This window comes from Zingiber officinale, chromosome 5A, assembly GCF_018446385.1.
Source record: "Zingiber officinale cultivar Zhangliang chromosome 5A, Zo_v1.1, whole genome shotgun sequence".
Classification (NCBI taxonomy): Eukaryota; Viridiplantae; Streptophyta; class Magnoliopsida; order Zingiberales; family Zingiberaceae; genus Zingiber; species Zingiber officinale.
This window is the reverse complement of record NC_055994.1, coordinates 12,201,528-12,218,872: the sequence shown is the minus strand read 5'-3', so window position 1 is coordinate 12,218,872 and position 17,345 is coordinate 12,201,528. Positions and strand designations below refer to the sequence as shown.

Sequence of the window (17,345 nt, the reverse complement as noted above, 5' to 3'; positions counted from 1 at the left end):
AAATAATCAAAATTATAAAAATACTCAAAATTTACATATAATTGAATATCCACAACCACAATCATTTTTATAATAAGACTATTTAACAAATAAATAAAACTTTATATTATACAAACAAAATGTATACATATTGATCCACAAATTAAATTTGTATCATACAAGTTATCCTTAACTTCATGACAATAATTTTTCAAACACACAAGTTTTACAAAACCTCATCATTGACTAACCGCTGTTTTAAAATTCACTCGTGAAATCGCTAAACCTAGAACAAGATCCAATAGTAGACTAGTAGTGGCAGAAGGAAGAATGAAGTTAAAACTGTCAATTTGGTAATGGATCTTTTCCGTCCGCAATGTGCTATAAGCCAACCCATTTCACCCATGTGAACATACGTCCGATTCTGAAAGGCAAGCCGTAGTCTTTGGTAATGGCTGGTTCCCTTTTTGCTGCCTCTGGTTCAGACCAAACATATACTCCACGTTCTTGACGGCTCCCAGGAACAGTGTTGTCAAGAATAAATGCAACAATAAATGCAATCACCATGTGAAATGAAAACAAAGTATTCAGAACATAGTTCACCTGAAATTGTCACACATATCAGTAATCAGATCTATTCTAACTTCAAACTCCAGAAAGATCCTATGAACTAGATTATCTATCACTGATTTGTCAAAGGGAATATATTCAAGAGTATAATTATGTGGGCATCATACCCCACGTAACTTCTAAGTGCTAACTTGATATTTCAAGTCTAAACACTAATATAAGGTCACATGGGTAATAATCAGCACAAACATTGTAGGAGAAGAAGAAGACATACCCCTCGAGAACTTGTATGAATAGGTCCATGAGATGCAACAGCATATGGTTGGAAGTAACTTGGAACGGATGAATTTGAAGATGGAATAAGTCCATATTGCTGGAAGTAGGCAGGTACTGATAATGAGAGAAACAATGAGAGGCCAATTATGATATTATTCCTGGAGCTTCCAGTCTCGCTGTATCGCAGGTTTGACAAGCCCAGAGCAGCAATCATGGCCCACATACAGCAAAGAAGACCAGCCACCATGACATCTGGGATAGAAGCTATAAATCCTCCTATTTTCCCTGATCAAAAATTGGGATGGCAACAATTGCTAGATAACAGGAAGAAAAAAAAAGTAACAAGAATTCTTTCTTTTGATGTATAGCGAGGAGAAATAGCATTGGTGCTTACCAACAAAAGATAACAGAATGAGAATGACAGCACCGAGCTCAATAGCTCTCCGACTACCCATTTTAGTTGTAGCAATAGTGTGAATATTCTCAGTGAGAGTGGTTGAAGCGACTCCTGTGCCCCAAAGTGCAGCCAAGACACTAGAGATGAACCAATATTAAATGACATACATTCATCATCCGAAGAGTCATTCATGAATCCTCCAATATTCATGCTCCAGATGACCATACATTAGATTATAAGTCCAATTAATTTGATTGCAAGGTTGTAAACAGTCCTTGAGGGCTATTGATATTGATTCCAGTGCGTCTTGGAAAATAATGGAACAAACCTATGAAACAGCTATCAAGGGATTCACTTCAACTTTCCTAAACCAAAGAAGAAACAGATGGATTACAAAAGAAAACAATTTGCACCATCAAATTGAAACTTATAATAAGCCTTAATAAATTAATGAAAAAAGAATTGTTTAGAAGTTCACTGAGAAACATATGAAAATACAACAAATGCAACTGCAAAAAAAAAATAAAAAACTAGAATTCCATTAACTTTTTTTATACTTTCAGATCAAAAGGTCAAATTTATATACTTTGGTTCATGTTCAAGCAAGAGGATAACAATCTCATCGACAGTTAGTATTTCCTTTTAATATAGAACACTAAAAAGAAGGAATATCAATGATGAAACAAACCTGAAAATGCGAGCTACTGAGGCAGCGAGCAATCTGCTTGAACAAGGTAATCATGCAGCGTTGGAACTCTGTCGTGAGCATCAAAGACCAAATATTACCAAATATTAAGATCACTGACAAACCAAATAATACCTTATTTTTAACAGCTATCTAGAGGATCTGGCTTTTTGACTTGAAGCTGGTTCAAAGAAGACAAATCAAATATACAAATACTAAGATGAAAGCATAATGAAGTAGTTAACTTTTTCTACTTTACCTGATTATAAGATCTACAACTTCTTGCTCAGTATTTTGCTGCACGAGTAATTATTAGAAAAACAAACCCAATAGTGGAACAAAAGCTAGATAAAGAAACTAGATAATTTACACTGATGAACTTTACAGAATAACATATAATACATTGCTTTGTACTTGCATATTAATCCAGAAAACATCCTTTCACCTAAGTGACAATTTTTCCAAAACATCATCATTCACAAAACATCATCATTCACTAAAAATTTTCACAAGTTTTTAAACTTCAGTGACAACTTTTCTTTGGGGTCAACTGCTCAAGGTCGATCTGGTAACTATGCACTGCATCAAAAAAATTGGCATTAACTATGATTCCACCAAAAAAACCACCATTCCATGAACTTAAATCTAAATAGAATTATGGCAACTATCATTCCATACCTATTCATAAATATGATCTTGTATGCACTCCGCCAACTCGGACCGAACCTCATCAATTTGTTCACGAGAGTACCCTATTTTTGTGAACTGTGAGCATACACAATTTATGTTAATGGAAAAAATAATCAACACTGATCACTTTGCAATTTTAAATAGTTTATGTCAAATAATTTGAGATAAGCTAAATAATGTTACTATTGATTACAGCGAATCTCTCTCAATAGTCTCAACTTCTTCAATAATTTCTCTCATAAATCGCATCACAAAAAAACCACATTGTTTCGCATCCGGTTGTTGAGGAGCCTATATATAGTAATTAGAGTCAAATTGTTAATGAAAATTATACACATTACAATATATGTTAAACAAAAGTACACATACCTTAACTACTTCCCACTTAACATTTTTCCTACCTTTCCTTTCCTTGGTTGAATTAAACAATTTTAAGGCCCTTCATACGTTAAGAATATTTGTTAAATAAGATTTTTATTATAATAAATATTTACTAAAAGAAATCTGAACTCACATTTCCATTACGTATTTTGAATCATCATCACGAATGCGGCAACTTAGGGAATCCAGCAGGTAAATAGCATCCTTGTAAGGTTCAATAACACTAAGATTCCAATGGAAACTAGGCAAATACATAGGATTAGATCATAAAATTGAATAAATTATCGAAAGGAAGCAATTGAAAGTGATGTTTTACTTCTTGCTTACCCGACATTACATGGCACTAACACTAGTTGATCTGTTGATGCACTTGTCAGCTTATCTGCTAAAAGAGTTGCCCTTTGATTCAGGGTTTCAAGCTTAACTGATTTGTCTTGTGCCGTTTTTGCCAGATATGGGAGTTTGTGAGGATTCATAAATCTGAATTTCTTTGTCTTGGTATCTTTCACCATCTTTTTATACAGACACCTATCATTGCAAAGAAAAAAATATTTAGATACTAAATAATAAAATTTAGATACAAAACACTCATAATAAGTTGGAAAAAATAATGATCACTCATAACACTAAGTTATGGTTGATGATAGTAACATCCATACATGAGAACTTACTATGAACAGTCTTGCATATTAAACATACCAGAAATGTATACATGCAAATTCTTTTATTTCTTGAGGACAAGCACATTTAAGATACTTAAAAATATACAAGAAAAAAGATATGAGCAAAGTACTTCCTGTCTAGAAGAACAAATGGCAGAAGGCAAACATTAAGGGCCGGTTGAAAATGAATGAGCTATATTTATGTAAAGTGTACCACATCAATTGATATTAGTAAACCTCTCAATAGAAATGATGAACTATTAACTTAATGAGAATAACATGGTATGAGAAAATTACTAGAAGTTGAATTTTTCAAGAGTAAACTTGTTCACACAACAATATTAGTAAACTTCTTGCAGTTCAAATCAGGGATTTTCTGTCTTGCTAGATATTAGAATTTCCCAGCAAACATAAAGCAATGCAGTAATTTCCCAGCATAAGTAAAGCAATGCAGTTGCAACTGAGAAAATAATATTTAGATACTAAATAATAAAATTTAGATACAAAACAATCATGTGGATTAAAAAATAATGATCACTCATAATAAGTTGGTGAAATTGTAACAATAAACCATAATAAGTTGCTAAAATTGGGAAGCAAACATGTGATGAAAAAGTTGCTGAAATTGCTTAAATAAACTTACTTACCATATGTAGGCAACGATCAAATTTCCTGAAATTGACTCCAAATGATACAAAAAATTGATGTCCTCAAGGTCAAGAAAAAGTTCACAATCTTCATCAAACACTTCATTATCTAAGCACATTGATATACATTTTCCTCCATCTAGAGCATGCTTACTGTAACAATATAACATATGTAATGCTCTTGGGACACTTGTTGACAAAGTAGGTTTTGATTTTTTTCGTTCAAACTTCTTCCTTCTAGGCTTCTAATAATTTCAAATATAAACAAGTTAGATAGCTAGGTTGAATAATAATAAAGTGGCAATATAATTAGAAATATAATAATAAAGTGACAATATAATTAGAAATATAATATCTCATATACCTCATCTTGCTTCACAATCTGCTGTTCAGGCCAAGCCACAACAGTTCCTATGGCATCACCAATTACTTCACATTCACTTGGAATTGGATATGGCAAAGGAGCGGATTTGTCCACTGCTTGATCAATGGAGACTCGAATGCAATTCTTGGGAAATGGAATACCATGAAGCATTTTTTCCATGCCATTGAAACAAACAATTGTACCATATGCAGCAATATTTGAGCAAGATTCCAATGTCAATGCAACTGATTGACCCTAAAATATTAAAAAAAAACATGTTGATTATATTTAGTTTATAATGCTATAATAATAATGAATATCACTATAACTTGTATTTTACCTGTAAAACTTCGTCTTTACCCACAATCTGTACGTCATCTTCTTCAATATTCTTCTGATGAAACTTCATCGAGCAACTGCCTTTGTCATCAATTGAATTGTCCCATGCACCCCTTTTATGCATTAATGCTTCAAGTTTTTGGATGCGTACATCTTGTTCTAAAATTTGCATCTTCGCCTCCTTCAGCTCCCTTTTATGCTCAGCGATTATATCTAGGGTAACATCATATTTCTTCCTTGTTCTACCAACATTAAAATAGATTGTTGGGTTGATATGACCTCCGATACCCCGGACACGCCCAGAATATTCCTGAGTTTCAAGTGCCTTGGTAAGAATATCCTCTTTTGCTCCTTCGCATTGCAGCTTACCCTCCCTCTTTTGTTGTATATATTCATCCTGTAATGCAACATTAAAAAGAATTATCAGTACTTTACCAAGGATAATTACCAAGGATATGCAATATTGGTTTAAAAAATACTGATGTCCAGGCCGGTTCTTCCCGTGATAGCTCAAGTCAAGTGCTTAGTAAGTCATATTGAACAAATATGAAGTTGACTTTGAAATATTTTTTCCTTTTTTGGCATTCAATCATATATTTACTTCTGCACAGTTCTAAAAAAGGCACATATTTGATTGAGCAATTGACTACAAGTTTAATAAAATGACAAAATTTTAATAAATTTTCACTACACAAACCCATAAAGAGAGGACCACCACATAATTGAAGCTAATTGTCTGGAGTTGCAGGAAAGAATAATCAAAAGTAAAGTTGTTCCCAACCTCTCAAGTTCCGATTCATGAATCTTATGCTTTAATTCAAACTAAAACAGCACAAAGAGAATGCTCAAGGAGACAAGGAGCTTTATTTGTCACCAATCAAGTGGGAAAACATAATAGAAGCTTCAGAGCAGTGGTCTGGGGAACAACTTTACTGGCCCTTGGGTTACTGAAGCTTACAAATTGCTTACTGCCAAGAACGTTTCAAACCTGGTTGATTTATCTGCATCTGTTCTATAGAAACTCTAGCTATCACCTCTAAGTTCTCAATGCATTCACCATTAATTGATTGCAGCAAAAGGAAACCACTGCATGTAATAGACTTTTCGACTTGATCTCTTCTCCAAGTAAGAACATTTCAAACCTAGATACCTAGTAAATCCACATCTGTTCTATATAAACCCGTCACCTCTAAGCTCTCAATGCATTCATTCACCATTTACTTCCTCAATACATGCTCTAGTACTGAGAATTCAAGCTATGCAAGGAATGGTTGTTAAACTCCTCATTGCCTGCTTGCCTTGGCTTCCTCACACAAAGGGTATGCATGCATGCAACTTTACTCTCGAAAACTAGAAGATATATTGAAGTCATTATCAGAAGAACATGAAAATTTACTTACAATCTTGTGTACTGTGTCCACCAAATCTTCACCTTCAAACTCTCCTCCTTTGTTGGCGCGTCCTTTCTTCCACATAATAGCTCTATTGATGTCATTATCATCACATAATTCAGTCCCCTACAACAAAGAAAAATCAAATAACAAATGTGAAATAATTTAATGTGAATCAATTAGAGGGTTCTTAGAGGAAATATATTTTAAAAATACTTACAATTTCTTCAGCAAAGCGTGCATACCCTTTGCGTGAGAGTCGATGAGGATATCTATTTTTTCCTTCGCTCTTTTTGTTGATCACTGAGTTTCTAGTTATTTCAAACAGGCGACATATCAAATTTGAATAATACATAATGAATTATGATCGAATAGTTTCAAAAGAAAAAATTTAGAATCTTACAATGAAATCTTCAGAAATGCGACTAATGACAAACGCACGCCAATCTTCTCTTGTAATTTCAAAGCCAACAGGTGGCTCATTCAACTCCTCAAGTTTGTCACGCCTGCTTAAAATAAATTTTTGGGTGAGATGGGTCTTGTATTGCCTCCACTTACTGTTTGCAGACCTCAAACATCCCTTTTTCCACTTTGAGTCAACATTATAAATCAACTGTACATCAAATAAGTGGAAAACATTAATAAGATTAATTAAGACAAACATAAAATATATCTATCATTAGTAGTGAAATATTATAATTGTTAAAACATGCTAACTTGCTTACATTGACTGATTCCCATATTAATTCTTTGACAGCAATTGGGACTTGCTTCCATGTCTTGTATTTAATATTAACCTTTTGCCGAGCCAAGACACCAATGTAACTTTGCATGGCTACAGCAGCTGGTCCTATCGGTTGTCCAAAATTATTGAATGACACCTCATTTCTAATACCTTGCATTCTTTGCTTTGTAATCTTATCCAACTGTGTGCGACCTCTAGAAGTTCTTGAGGAGATAGTGTCTTTGGAATCCAACACTTTATCACCCTCGCAACTCTCTTCACGGGCAGCTGTAATGACTTCTTTACCCTTGTCCAACTTTGCAAGTTGCCCTATTCTCTTACTCTTTCTAGTAGAATCCATTGATCTGTAACAACTTAGACTGATCAACATAAGTTTAGTTAGAAACATGCATAAACTCACAGCAAGATGATATATTTACACCAACAAATTCACAACAGTATGAAAAAAAATAAAAGATAAAAGCAGAAACTTGCAGCAACATCACAACATATCTGATTCGAATTAAAGTGAGGAATATAACATATTAATATTGTCCACAAATTCATCCTCATAGGTAAATTGTTTACACACTTATATTCAAAAGCAAAAATTCAGCAATTAAATATCTTCTTTAGATTGCCACATTTTGCACATGGGCAAGATATTCCCATATTCGGATCATTAGTGTTTTCCATTGCAAATTGCAAGAAAGACTCAACTCCATTCTCATATTCACGTGATAGTCTATCCTTTGACATCCAATCTTTGTCCATTCTTTATAACTAATCAATCAACAATGAGCTAATACCTAAAAATATTAACACAAACAATAGTGTGAAACTATAACAAAATATTTAAACAATTAATCAAAATTGTATTTCTACCTGAAAATTTTTGACCATACAGGTTTCTCATCAAAATGCAATCCCAATAGCAAATTTCTCACTTGGGGAGATAACCTAGTTATCTATATTATCCATATGTACATGTTTGTTAGAGTCTACGTATAGGTAGTTAGGTACTTTTGCCTTGGTATAAATTGTAGAGTCATATAATATTGGAGCATTCACCAAAACATATTCTCTATTGAAACATGTTAACCTTTAGTTGAAAAATGAAACCATTCCAGGAAAATGCTTGAATTATAACTTATAATAAGCAACTTTGTTTCTTTAGCACTTGAGAATCTGCAACTTCCTCAAAGGGACATCAACATAAGCAACTCAATGCAATAGTGCATGATGTATTAAATCATACTTAAGCCATTAAGCTCTTAGAAGGCAAGTGACATAAATATAACAATAGTAGTTGATATAAATTCAACAAACTGAGTAGGCACAAGTCACTGCCCAGAATTAAGATGAGATAATGCAGAACACAAGTTTTAGATACAATAAAAATGAGAGATATTCTCTGCGCATTAAGGGTACACAATAAAAATAATAGTAGAATAACACTAGAGATTGATTAATTTCAAGCTGCACATTATACCTGACGACAAAGAAAGGTTGGAATTGGCCAACAACTTCACACTGAATTTGAGAAAAAAGGATAGCATGTTATATGCTTCATGCTATTTTTAAGGATTAATACCTACTGCCAAAGTCTATAGCTAAACGTTTAAAAATTCCAGATTAAATCATAAGAAAATACAATCAGGGGAGGGGGAAAATTGATGCAGTATGAATCCGGCAAAATGGCTAGTTCGGAAAATAATCAAAAATAAACAAAATCTTATTCTAGAGGGATGGAAGAAATTTTACCTTTCTTTCTTCCGTTCCTCCTACTCTCGAATCTGCTCTGCGAGGAAGGAACTAAGATCGAAGGGTTCAGAGGAGTTGAGGAGCCGTGAGAAGATTAGGAAGGGTAAGCTGACTTTGATTGAGGAGATGGGGAAATGCGAGATTAGGGATCTCGACTTGGAGGAGTTGGGCCGGCGTGAGGAGTTTTGCGTGAGGAGTTTGGGTCGAGATTAGGGTTCAGAGGAGATCACGCGGCAAGGAGAGGAGAAGGCGCTCGTGGAGAGGAGAAGGCGCTCGTGGAGAGGAGTGGAGAGGAGAAGGCACTCGTGGAGAGGAGAAGGCACTCGTGGAGAGGAGTGGAGAGGAGAACTCGTGGAGAGGAGTGGTGAGGAGAAGGCGCGCGCGCGTTGAGGGTTTAGAGTTTAGCAAAGCGAGGGCTGCGAATTTATTTTAAGTAAGTTTAGGGGAAACATACACAACACTTTAAAAAACATTTTTTAAAAAAATGTTGTCTTTGACCATAAACAACAACACTAAAGACAACACTTCATTAAAAACCGTTGTCTTTAGTAAAAAGTAAATACCATAGACAACGCTTTTCACTAAAAGCGTTGTAAAACAAAGAACGACAACGTTTTTATTAAAAAGCGTTGTCTATTGGGTGTTATTGAATGCAAAAATTCTTGTAGTGCTAGCTTTTGTAAACATTTATTTTTGAAATAAAAGAATCACATTGGTCAATATCTACATTTATTTGTTAAATGTAATTGTTCAATTAATTTATATAGTAGATAACATGGAGTGTGGTATCACACTCAGAAGATCATGTCGTCGGTTCTCTATAAATTATAAAAAGTTACTCACGACTAAGATAGAAAGGAACAAACTATCAGAATAGTCGTAGTGTAATTAAGTATTAGTTTATCTTGACTAATAAATTACACTAATACACTTTAAGTGTATTGAATAGGACCATTTAGGTAAGTTCTTTTTATACTGACTTAGTAAAAGAACTAAATCTTAGTTATTATGGAAGTGTGTGCTCTTAATCCTAATATAATAACAAGCACATATATTTAATATTTATATCTTTGACTTATCAAAGGGTGAGATTTAGCTCGATAAATCAATATGCTCGATAAGATGGGAAATGATATTACTTATAGTGTGTGTTGTTGATTATAGAAGGAATCTGTGTCCTAGTTATCTAGGTTGAGAATGTCCCCAAGAGGAGCTCATAAGGATTGCCATGTTAAACCCTGCAGGTGGACTTAGTCCGACATGACAATGAAGTTGAGTGGTACTACTCTTGGAGCTAGATATTAATTAAGTGAGATGCCAGTAACTTACTTAATTAGTGGGCATTTGTAATCTTAAACATAGGGAGACTAACACACTCATGATAAGAAGGAGCCCATAATGTAATTTGGGATTGGTGCGGTAGTGCAATAATAACTCTCTAGTGGAATGAGTTATTATCGATGAACTTGAGTTGTGTGTTCGGGGTGAGCACGGGATACTCAAGCTCATCGGAAGGCCAAAACCAATTTCTCCTCTAGGTCCCAGTCGTAGCCTCATTATAGCCTCAAGTCCATCCAAATGTAAGGGTCTTCTTGGTGTCCAAGAAGAGGGCCGGTCCAATGCTTGGTGTCCAAGCAAGGGCCGGCCACATCCTCTTCTATAGGGGTCGGCCTTTTGCTTGGTGACCAAGCATGAAGGGGGCGGCCACAATAAATCAAAAAGGGAGGGTTGTTTTGAATTTTTAAAATCTTCTCTTTGTAGAAAATTATAAGTTTTAAAAGAGAGATTTTAATTTTTAAAACTTTCCTTATTTGAATTAGGCCACATGTTTTAATAGAGAATTTTTTAAAAGTTTTAAAATTTTCCTTTTTTAACCATCCTCATGGTTTAAGAAAAAAAAGGAAGATAAGTTTTAAAATTAAACTTTCCTTTTTAACTCCTACTTTAGGAAAGAGAGCTTGTAAATTTTATAAGAGGATTGCTTCTTGTAAAATTTTATAAAAAATATATTTTTCCTTTTCTCTTGATGAGGTGGCCGGCCACCTTTCTTGGTGCCCAAGAAAGGGGCCGGCCATAATAAAAAATATAAAATCATCACAAAAATTAATTTTGGTAATTGATTCAATCAAGAGGAAAGAAAAGGAAAAATTAAAAGGGAAAAGGAAAAACTCTTGGATGATTTTGTTGGATCGAGACCGCGCTAGAGGGGGGGTGAATAGCGCTCGTGGCTAAATCGTTCGATTTTCGGAAAACTATCGGAGTAATTAAAACGCAGCGGAAATGAAATAGAGAAAACACAGACACCAAGAACACGGTCATTTACTTGGTTCGGAGCCTAGGTCGACTCCTACTCGAAGGCCCGCGATCCTTGATCGCTTTCGGTGGGCAACAACTATAAGTTCGAAATAATTACAAACTGAAGTACAATAATTGACAATAATTAATTATACCGACGATAATTAAGAAATGAAGATTCGGAGCTCCTGGTCGTCGGGCACAAGTAGCAGCACTTCGAAACGTCGTTTGGAGCAGCACGTAGCACTGGAATCACTTGAGACTTGATGTTCTGAAGTGCTGGTCGAAACCCCCTTATAAAGGGTGTTCAAGGCGCCTCCATGCTGCCGAGTCTTCCGCGTGGATCAAGCTTGATCTGGTCGAACTTCATCTGCTCAAGGCGCCTCAAACCCTACTCAAGGCGCCTTCCACGGCGCCTTATAATCCCTTCAAGGCACCTCCATTGATGCTTCACAGCCAGGTCAGCTTTTGCACCCGAGGCGCCTCCAAGCTCCATGGAGGTGCCTCGGACACTGTTCATCTGAGGGAAAACTTCATTATTTTATACCTGCAAGACATGTTAGTCCCAAACAATATCCTGCAACACAAAGTTAGCATAAAACAATAGTATGAATATGATAAAGAATATTATGACAGTCTCTGGACTGTCCGGGTTTGACTTCGTGTTTCCAACCGGAAACCCTAGGTCGACCCGACGCCTACTGTTCCCTCTGCGGGGAACGCGTCCTCAGCTACTCCACTCAGGAGATTTACCTGATGCCAGTCCGGTCCTCCAGACCGACTGGACTTTCCGCCTAGAGTTACCACCCCCTAGGACCTAGGGTTACCGCCCCCTAGGGTTTTTCTCCACCTAGGGTTACCACCCCCTAGGACCTAAGGTTGCCGCCCCTTAGGGTTTTCCTCCACCTAGAGTTACCGCCCCCTAGGACCTAAGGTTGCCAACCCTTAGGGTTTTCCTCCACCTAGGGTTACCGCCCCCTAGGACCTATGGTTGCCCCCCCTTAGGATTTTCCTTCACCTAGGGTTACCGCCCCCTAGGACCTAAGGTTGCCCCCCTTAGGATTTTCCTTCACCTAGGGTTACCGGCCCCTAGGACCTAATGTAAAATACGGTACCTAAATAGCAGTTAAATAATAAGGTTATTTGACAAATAATCTTATTGGATTTTTCAGAAATTTTTAGGAATTTTCTGGGAATTTAATCGGAGCTCGTATGACGTATTTTAAGGGGATTAATTATTGGGTTTAGTGAAAGCCTATTTGGAATACCCAAAGATGGGAGTTGATTGAGGAATAAACTTAGGTTTTGATTTATCTAAACCTAAGTTTAAATTTATAAACCCTTCCTATTCAATTCGCCCCTTACCTGTGCCCTAAGTCCCTCTCTGCCGATCACCTCCTCCTCTCCCTCTTATGCGCCGAACTCTTTTCCCCGAGTCCTCACCTCGCGATCCGCTGCACCACCGCCGGTCGCGATGACCCGCATAGCCGGCGACTTCTTCTCCCTCGAGCTATAGCCGCTGGCTCTTCTTCTCGCAAGGGCACCACACGGCTAGCCTTTCCTCCCTCACGCGAGCACCGGAGACATGCCACGGTACCTGATCGCACGGCGTTGCTCAGGCCGCCGCTCGCCGGAGCTTTCTATTCCTCAGCCTCTCATCTACAGCTCCGCTAGGTACACACCTTCTCAGATCTTCAGCGAAAGGGTGGAGAATCCGAGCCCTTGCTTTGCTGGATTTGGAGCGCTGGAATCGGTGGTGATCGGCAATTTGGGAGGTGACTTCTCGTCTTCCCGAGTCCTGAAGCTGAGCATACCTCTTCGCCATTTTTGGGGGTTTCCGATACTGTATTAGGTTAAGGTATGTTAATTATTTTTCTTTGGTTGATAGCTTTGAAGATCTGAGATTTGAGGTCAGAAGAGGAAAAATTAGGTTAACTGAGGGTTGTTTCTTGGCAGTGGCTCACTGTGAGGAGCTCGGCTACAACTCCCAGCAGTTATTCTTCATCCGGGAAGCATTAGGTAAGACTCTACCACTCCAGATGTTAGATCTGTAGACCTAGGTGTTGAATTCAGTTTGAATTGGGTGACAGCAGCTCTACTTAGCATCGGTTGTCATTTTCCAGCAGCGACATTCTTCAGTAGCGAATCATCAGTTGGGGCATCCGGATTTGGAGGTAAGGTTGTTGAGTCTAAGTTTTAATTTGGATTACACGATTCCTTATAGATTCTGATATCAAATTGTATAGGTTTGGAATTTATGGATTAAGTGAGGCAGATGAATTATGTAAGATTGGTTTTGGATGTTTAGTAGAGATGATAAAAATGGATTATATTAGTTGAGATTGTGTTTGGGTTATCATATTAGTGGTTCATTATGCTTGTAGTTGATACAATGGAGTGAATGATGAGCTAATGGATTTTAGAATGGTAAATGGAGTTAGCAAAGTAGGTTATTGTAGTTTGATTTTGATATGAAGTGGATTTGTAATTAAGAAGGTTGGAAATGAATTAAGTGATTCCTGATGCTAGGTTGGGTTATAAATGTGTTACTATATACGAATTTTTATTGGAAGATGAAACAATCAGTTGATTGAGGATTATCGGATTATCATTAATTAGGGTTAATTAATGGTCATTGGGATTAGGGTTTTTCCCTATTAGTTTAGGTCTTGAAGTTGGGTTAATTGTTGTAGATATGATTAGTTAAATCTATTCATTATGTGATTTGCAGGATGTTGGTTCGAGATGAGCGTCTCGATGTGGGAATGGTATTGGCACGATCTTCGCAGTTAAGGCGGGTATTTCTTGCTCTATCTCTTTAGTATTTTGACCCTAGTGCATGAGCTTTATATTCAGATAGATATTGTATTTATCTTGACTCCACTCGTATTTTTCCCGCGCTTGATACTTCCACTCAATCTTTGAGCTACTCGTTTCTGTATCTATACAGTCTCTCGTTGCTATTCATGATATTTAGCAGATACTATAGTACTAGGTATTTGATACCAGATACCAGACATTAGATAGTAGGTATTGGATACCATATACCAGACATTAGATAGTAGGTATTGGATATATGGACACCTGATACCATGTTTACCTGCTTTGATTTCCTGTTTATTTACACACCTTGCTGAGCATGCTGGCTTCATGTAGCATACCTGTTTCTGTTTATATATATATGATGACTGTTGCATTATTTGCATCATGTCATTGCATGCATGCCGTCGACCATGTCTCCCTTGTGGTTGAGAGGGTCGTTGGCTAGAGCTGCACGCTCGGCCGCTCATGGGTAGTGGTAGCTGGAGCGTGCCGCTTGTCCTGTCGTGCCACACTCGGCCACTCATGGGTAGTGGCGGCTGGAGTTGTGGCAGCAGGGACCCCCATCACAGACGTAGCTATTCAGCTACTATGCACCTGTCCATCCGGTCACTCGAGAGTAGTGGCGGCCTTTGGGTGGTACAGTTTGTCATCGATCTGGCCTCTCGACCATACAGGGGTCGTGGTGCAGAGAGGTGGGCGGGGTGACCATCCGTACATACGCTGTTGTTATTATATCTGCTGGTTGTTTACTTATGCTGTTGTTGCTTATCTATGCTGCTGTTACTAGATTATGCTGCTGTTGTTTATTTATGCTGTTATGCTTACATAGGTTGAGATTTATACCTGTGATATTTGTTTAGACACTGGCTTACTTACTGTTGATCTGTATATACCTCATATGATACCATGTAGTTATGAGCAGTACTGTAGCAGGACTTTGCTATATCTACCTTCCCTTACTAGCCTAGGATATGGTTTCAGGTATGGACACTTGTTATGATATCACTATAGTATCTGCTATTTCCATACGAGACTGTATACCTTTGCATCTCTAGTTTGATTTACTATACTCATGCACTATCAGTCTATTACCCGCTGAGTCTTTATACTCACCACCCCGTATATTGGTAATTTCACCAGGTAGCAGGTAAAGGATTTATGGAGTCGCCTGGAGAGCCTGTCCACCAGTCCCACGTCACATTCGAGGACGACCTTACGATTTTGGTATTTCTTACGCTATTTGTATTTTGGATTTTGTACTTGTTTATGTATTTGTGTTCTCTTGTATTTGGTTTGATATTATTGTGTCAAGCCGAACCGGCTCGCAGATAGTCGCTTTATGTTTTGTGATCGTTGTTTGTGATTTCCGCTGTGATGGTTTTTAGTACAGCCGTGTGGGCTGATTAATATATTTATATAACTGCGTGGTTGTGTTTATTTCTGTTCCAGCCGAGTGGGCTGATTATATAACTGCGTGGTTGTGTAGATATATTCCAGCCGTATGTGGCTGATGTATTTTGTATGTATGTATGTCTCAGATTGTCACCCGTACAGGGGAGATGCTGCCGAAATTTTTCGGTAAGGACTCCTCTAGGGGCGTGACACCTAAGGTTACCCCCCCCCCCTTAGGATTTTCCTTCACCTAGGGTTACTGCCCCCTAGGACCTAAGGTTACCCCCCCCCCCTTTGGATTTTCCTTCACCTAGGGTTACCACCCCCTAGGACCTAAGGTTACCGCCCCCCCTTAGGATTTTCCCCTGCCTAACCGCAGTTAGGACTTTCCTGAAACCTTATTTAACCACGTTAGATAACAAATGAATCTTAACTTTGAATCCCTTTGCCATTATCCAAACTGAGGTTCGATCGTCGGATGCTTACTGCACCAACAATCTCCCCCTTTTTTATTATGGCAACCGAAATTCAAAGTTAAGTAAAAATGCAATAAAGATACACATAAATAATCATAGGCATAAATAGGCACATTCAAAACAAAATTTTCATTTTAATTTTGTTTTGAATTTTAATTTATAATTTTCTTTGAATTTCTTCCTACTCTCCCCCTTTGTCATATATCAAAATACCCAAAAGAGTGAAGAAAATCTAGGCCTTAGCTTAACTTTCAAAGATAATTTTCAATCTTATCTTTCAAAGAGAAAAATAGAGGGTTAAGCATACTTTTGATAAACACTTAGTTTTTCTTGTAAGACTTTTAGCTAGGTGAAATCATAATTTTGAATGCAAAATTCTTCCTTTAGTTTGAGAGATACTTTTAGCTGAGATAAAGTTATTTTGTCTTTAAATAGTAACTTAGCAAATTTTTGTGATTTCAAAAAGATTTAGTTTTTCAAAAAAAAATTGTTTTGATGAAATTTTGAGAATTCTTTGGAAAATACTTAGCATTTTCAGCAGAACTTAGCATTTAAAAACAATTGCTTTGAGAGACACTTAGCTAAATTTTTTTGTTTTAAACAATTTAAAAAGTACTTAGCTAAATGTTTTTTAAAAAAATATTTAGCTAAATTTGAAAATACTTAGCTATGTTTTCAGCTTAAAAATGATTGCGTTGAGAAAATATCTTGCCAAGTAGCTAAGTTTAGAAAATAATTTAACTAAGTTTAGTTAGAGAAAACTTAATTAAGTACTTAGCTTTGAAAACATTTAAAAGTCAGGTCATAAATAATTTTAATTTTAAGGCTAAGTTAAAAATATCTTGAATTTTTGAAGATATGCCAAAAATAGTTTTTAATTTTAAGGTCAAGTCAAAATTTTTAAAGAAAAACTAATTTTAAAATCGACTCAAAATCACACCCCCTTAATTAATGCCTTAATAAATTTTTGAGTTCAGGAGTTCAAGCATGAGAGGTTAAAAAATTATTTTCCTAATTTTCCATCTCACTCATTCTAGATTAACAAGCATGTTTAGCATATGAGTAAATGTGAGATGGAGTTTACTTTAATTTACAACATTGAAAATATCAGTTAGAATTTCAAATAAGTGACCATTATTTTGAAGATTTAAAAATTAATTGAGTTTAGAACTTCAAAGAATTTAATAACTTCTGAAAAGGGTTTTGAAATTAATTTTTCAGAGGATATTTCAAATGATTTTTCAAATAATTTTTTTTAAGTAGTTTTGAAATTAATTTTTCAAGCAATTTTTCAAATGAATTTTCAAATGATTTTGAAGTGACCATTTTTCAAATGATTTTACAAATAACTTTTAAATTTTAAAAGGCTTTTAAAATGATTTTTAAAAGATTTTTCAAATAATTAAGTTTCCAAAGATTTTTAAAATAATTTTTCAAAGATTTTTCTAATAATTTTTAAATGATTTATTAAAAGATTTTTCAAATAATTT

The 17,345-nt window shown here is 36.2% G+C and overlaps 1 protein-coding gene and 1 long non-coding RNA gene across 2 annotated transcripts; one reads left to right on the top strand and one right to left on the bottom strand.

Annotated features, from left to right (window-relative positions):
* Positions 1-220: 220 nt before the first annotated feature.
* Positions 221-1,373, bottom strand: LOC121979429 (nucleobase-ascorbate transporter 12-like; the record flags this gene model as incomplete). The annotated part of the gene is made up of 3 exons (XM_042531419.1): positions 221-582; positions 824-1,110; positions 1,220-1,373. Coding segments are annotated over 3 exons (663 nt in total), but the record flags the coding sequence as incomplete, so codon positions are not given.
* Positions 1,374-12,856: 11,483 nt separating this feature from the next.
* LOC121982629 lies at positions 12,857-15,172 on the top strand. The gene is made up of 5 exons (XR_006112155.1): positions 12,857-13,022; positions 13,121-13,183; positions 13,288-13,338; positions 13,896-13,962; positions 15,132-15,172. It is a non-coding gene; the product is annotated as an uncharacterized LOC121982629 (long non-coding RNA).
* Positions 15,173-17,345: the final 2,173 nt, after the last annotated feature.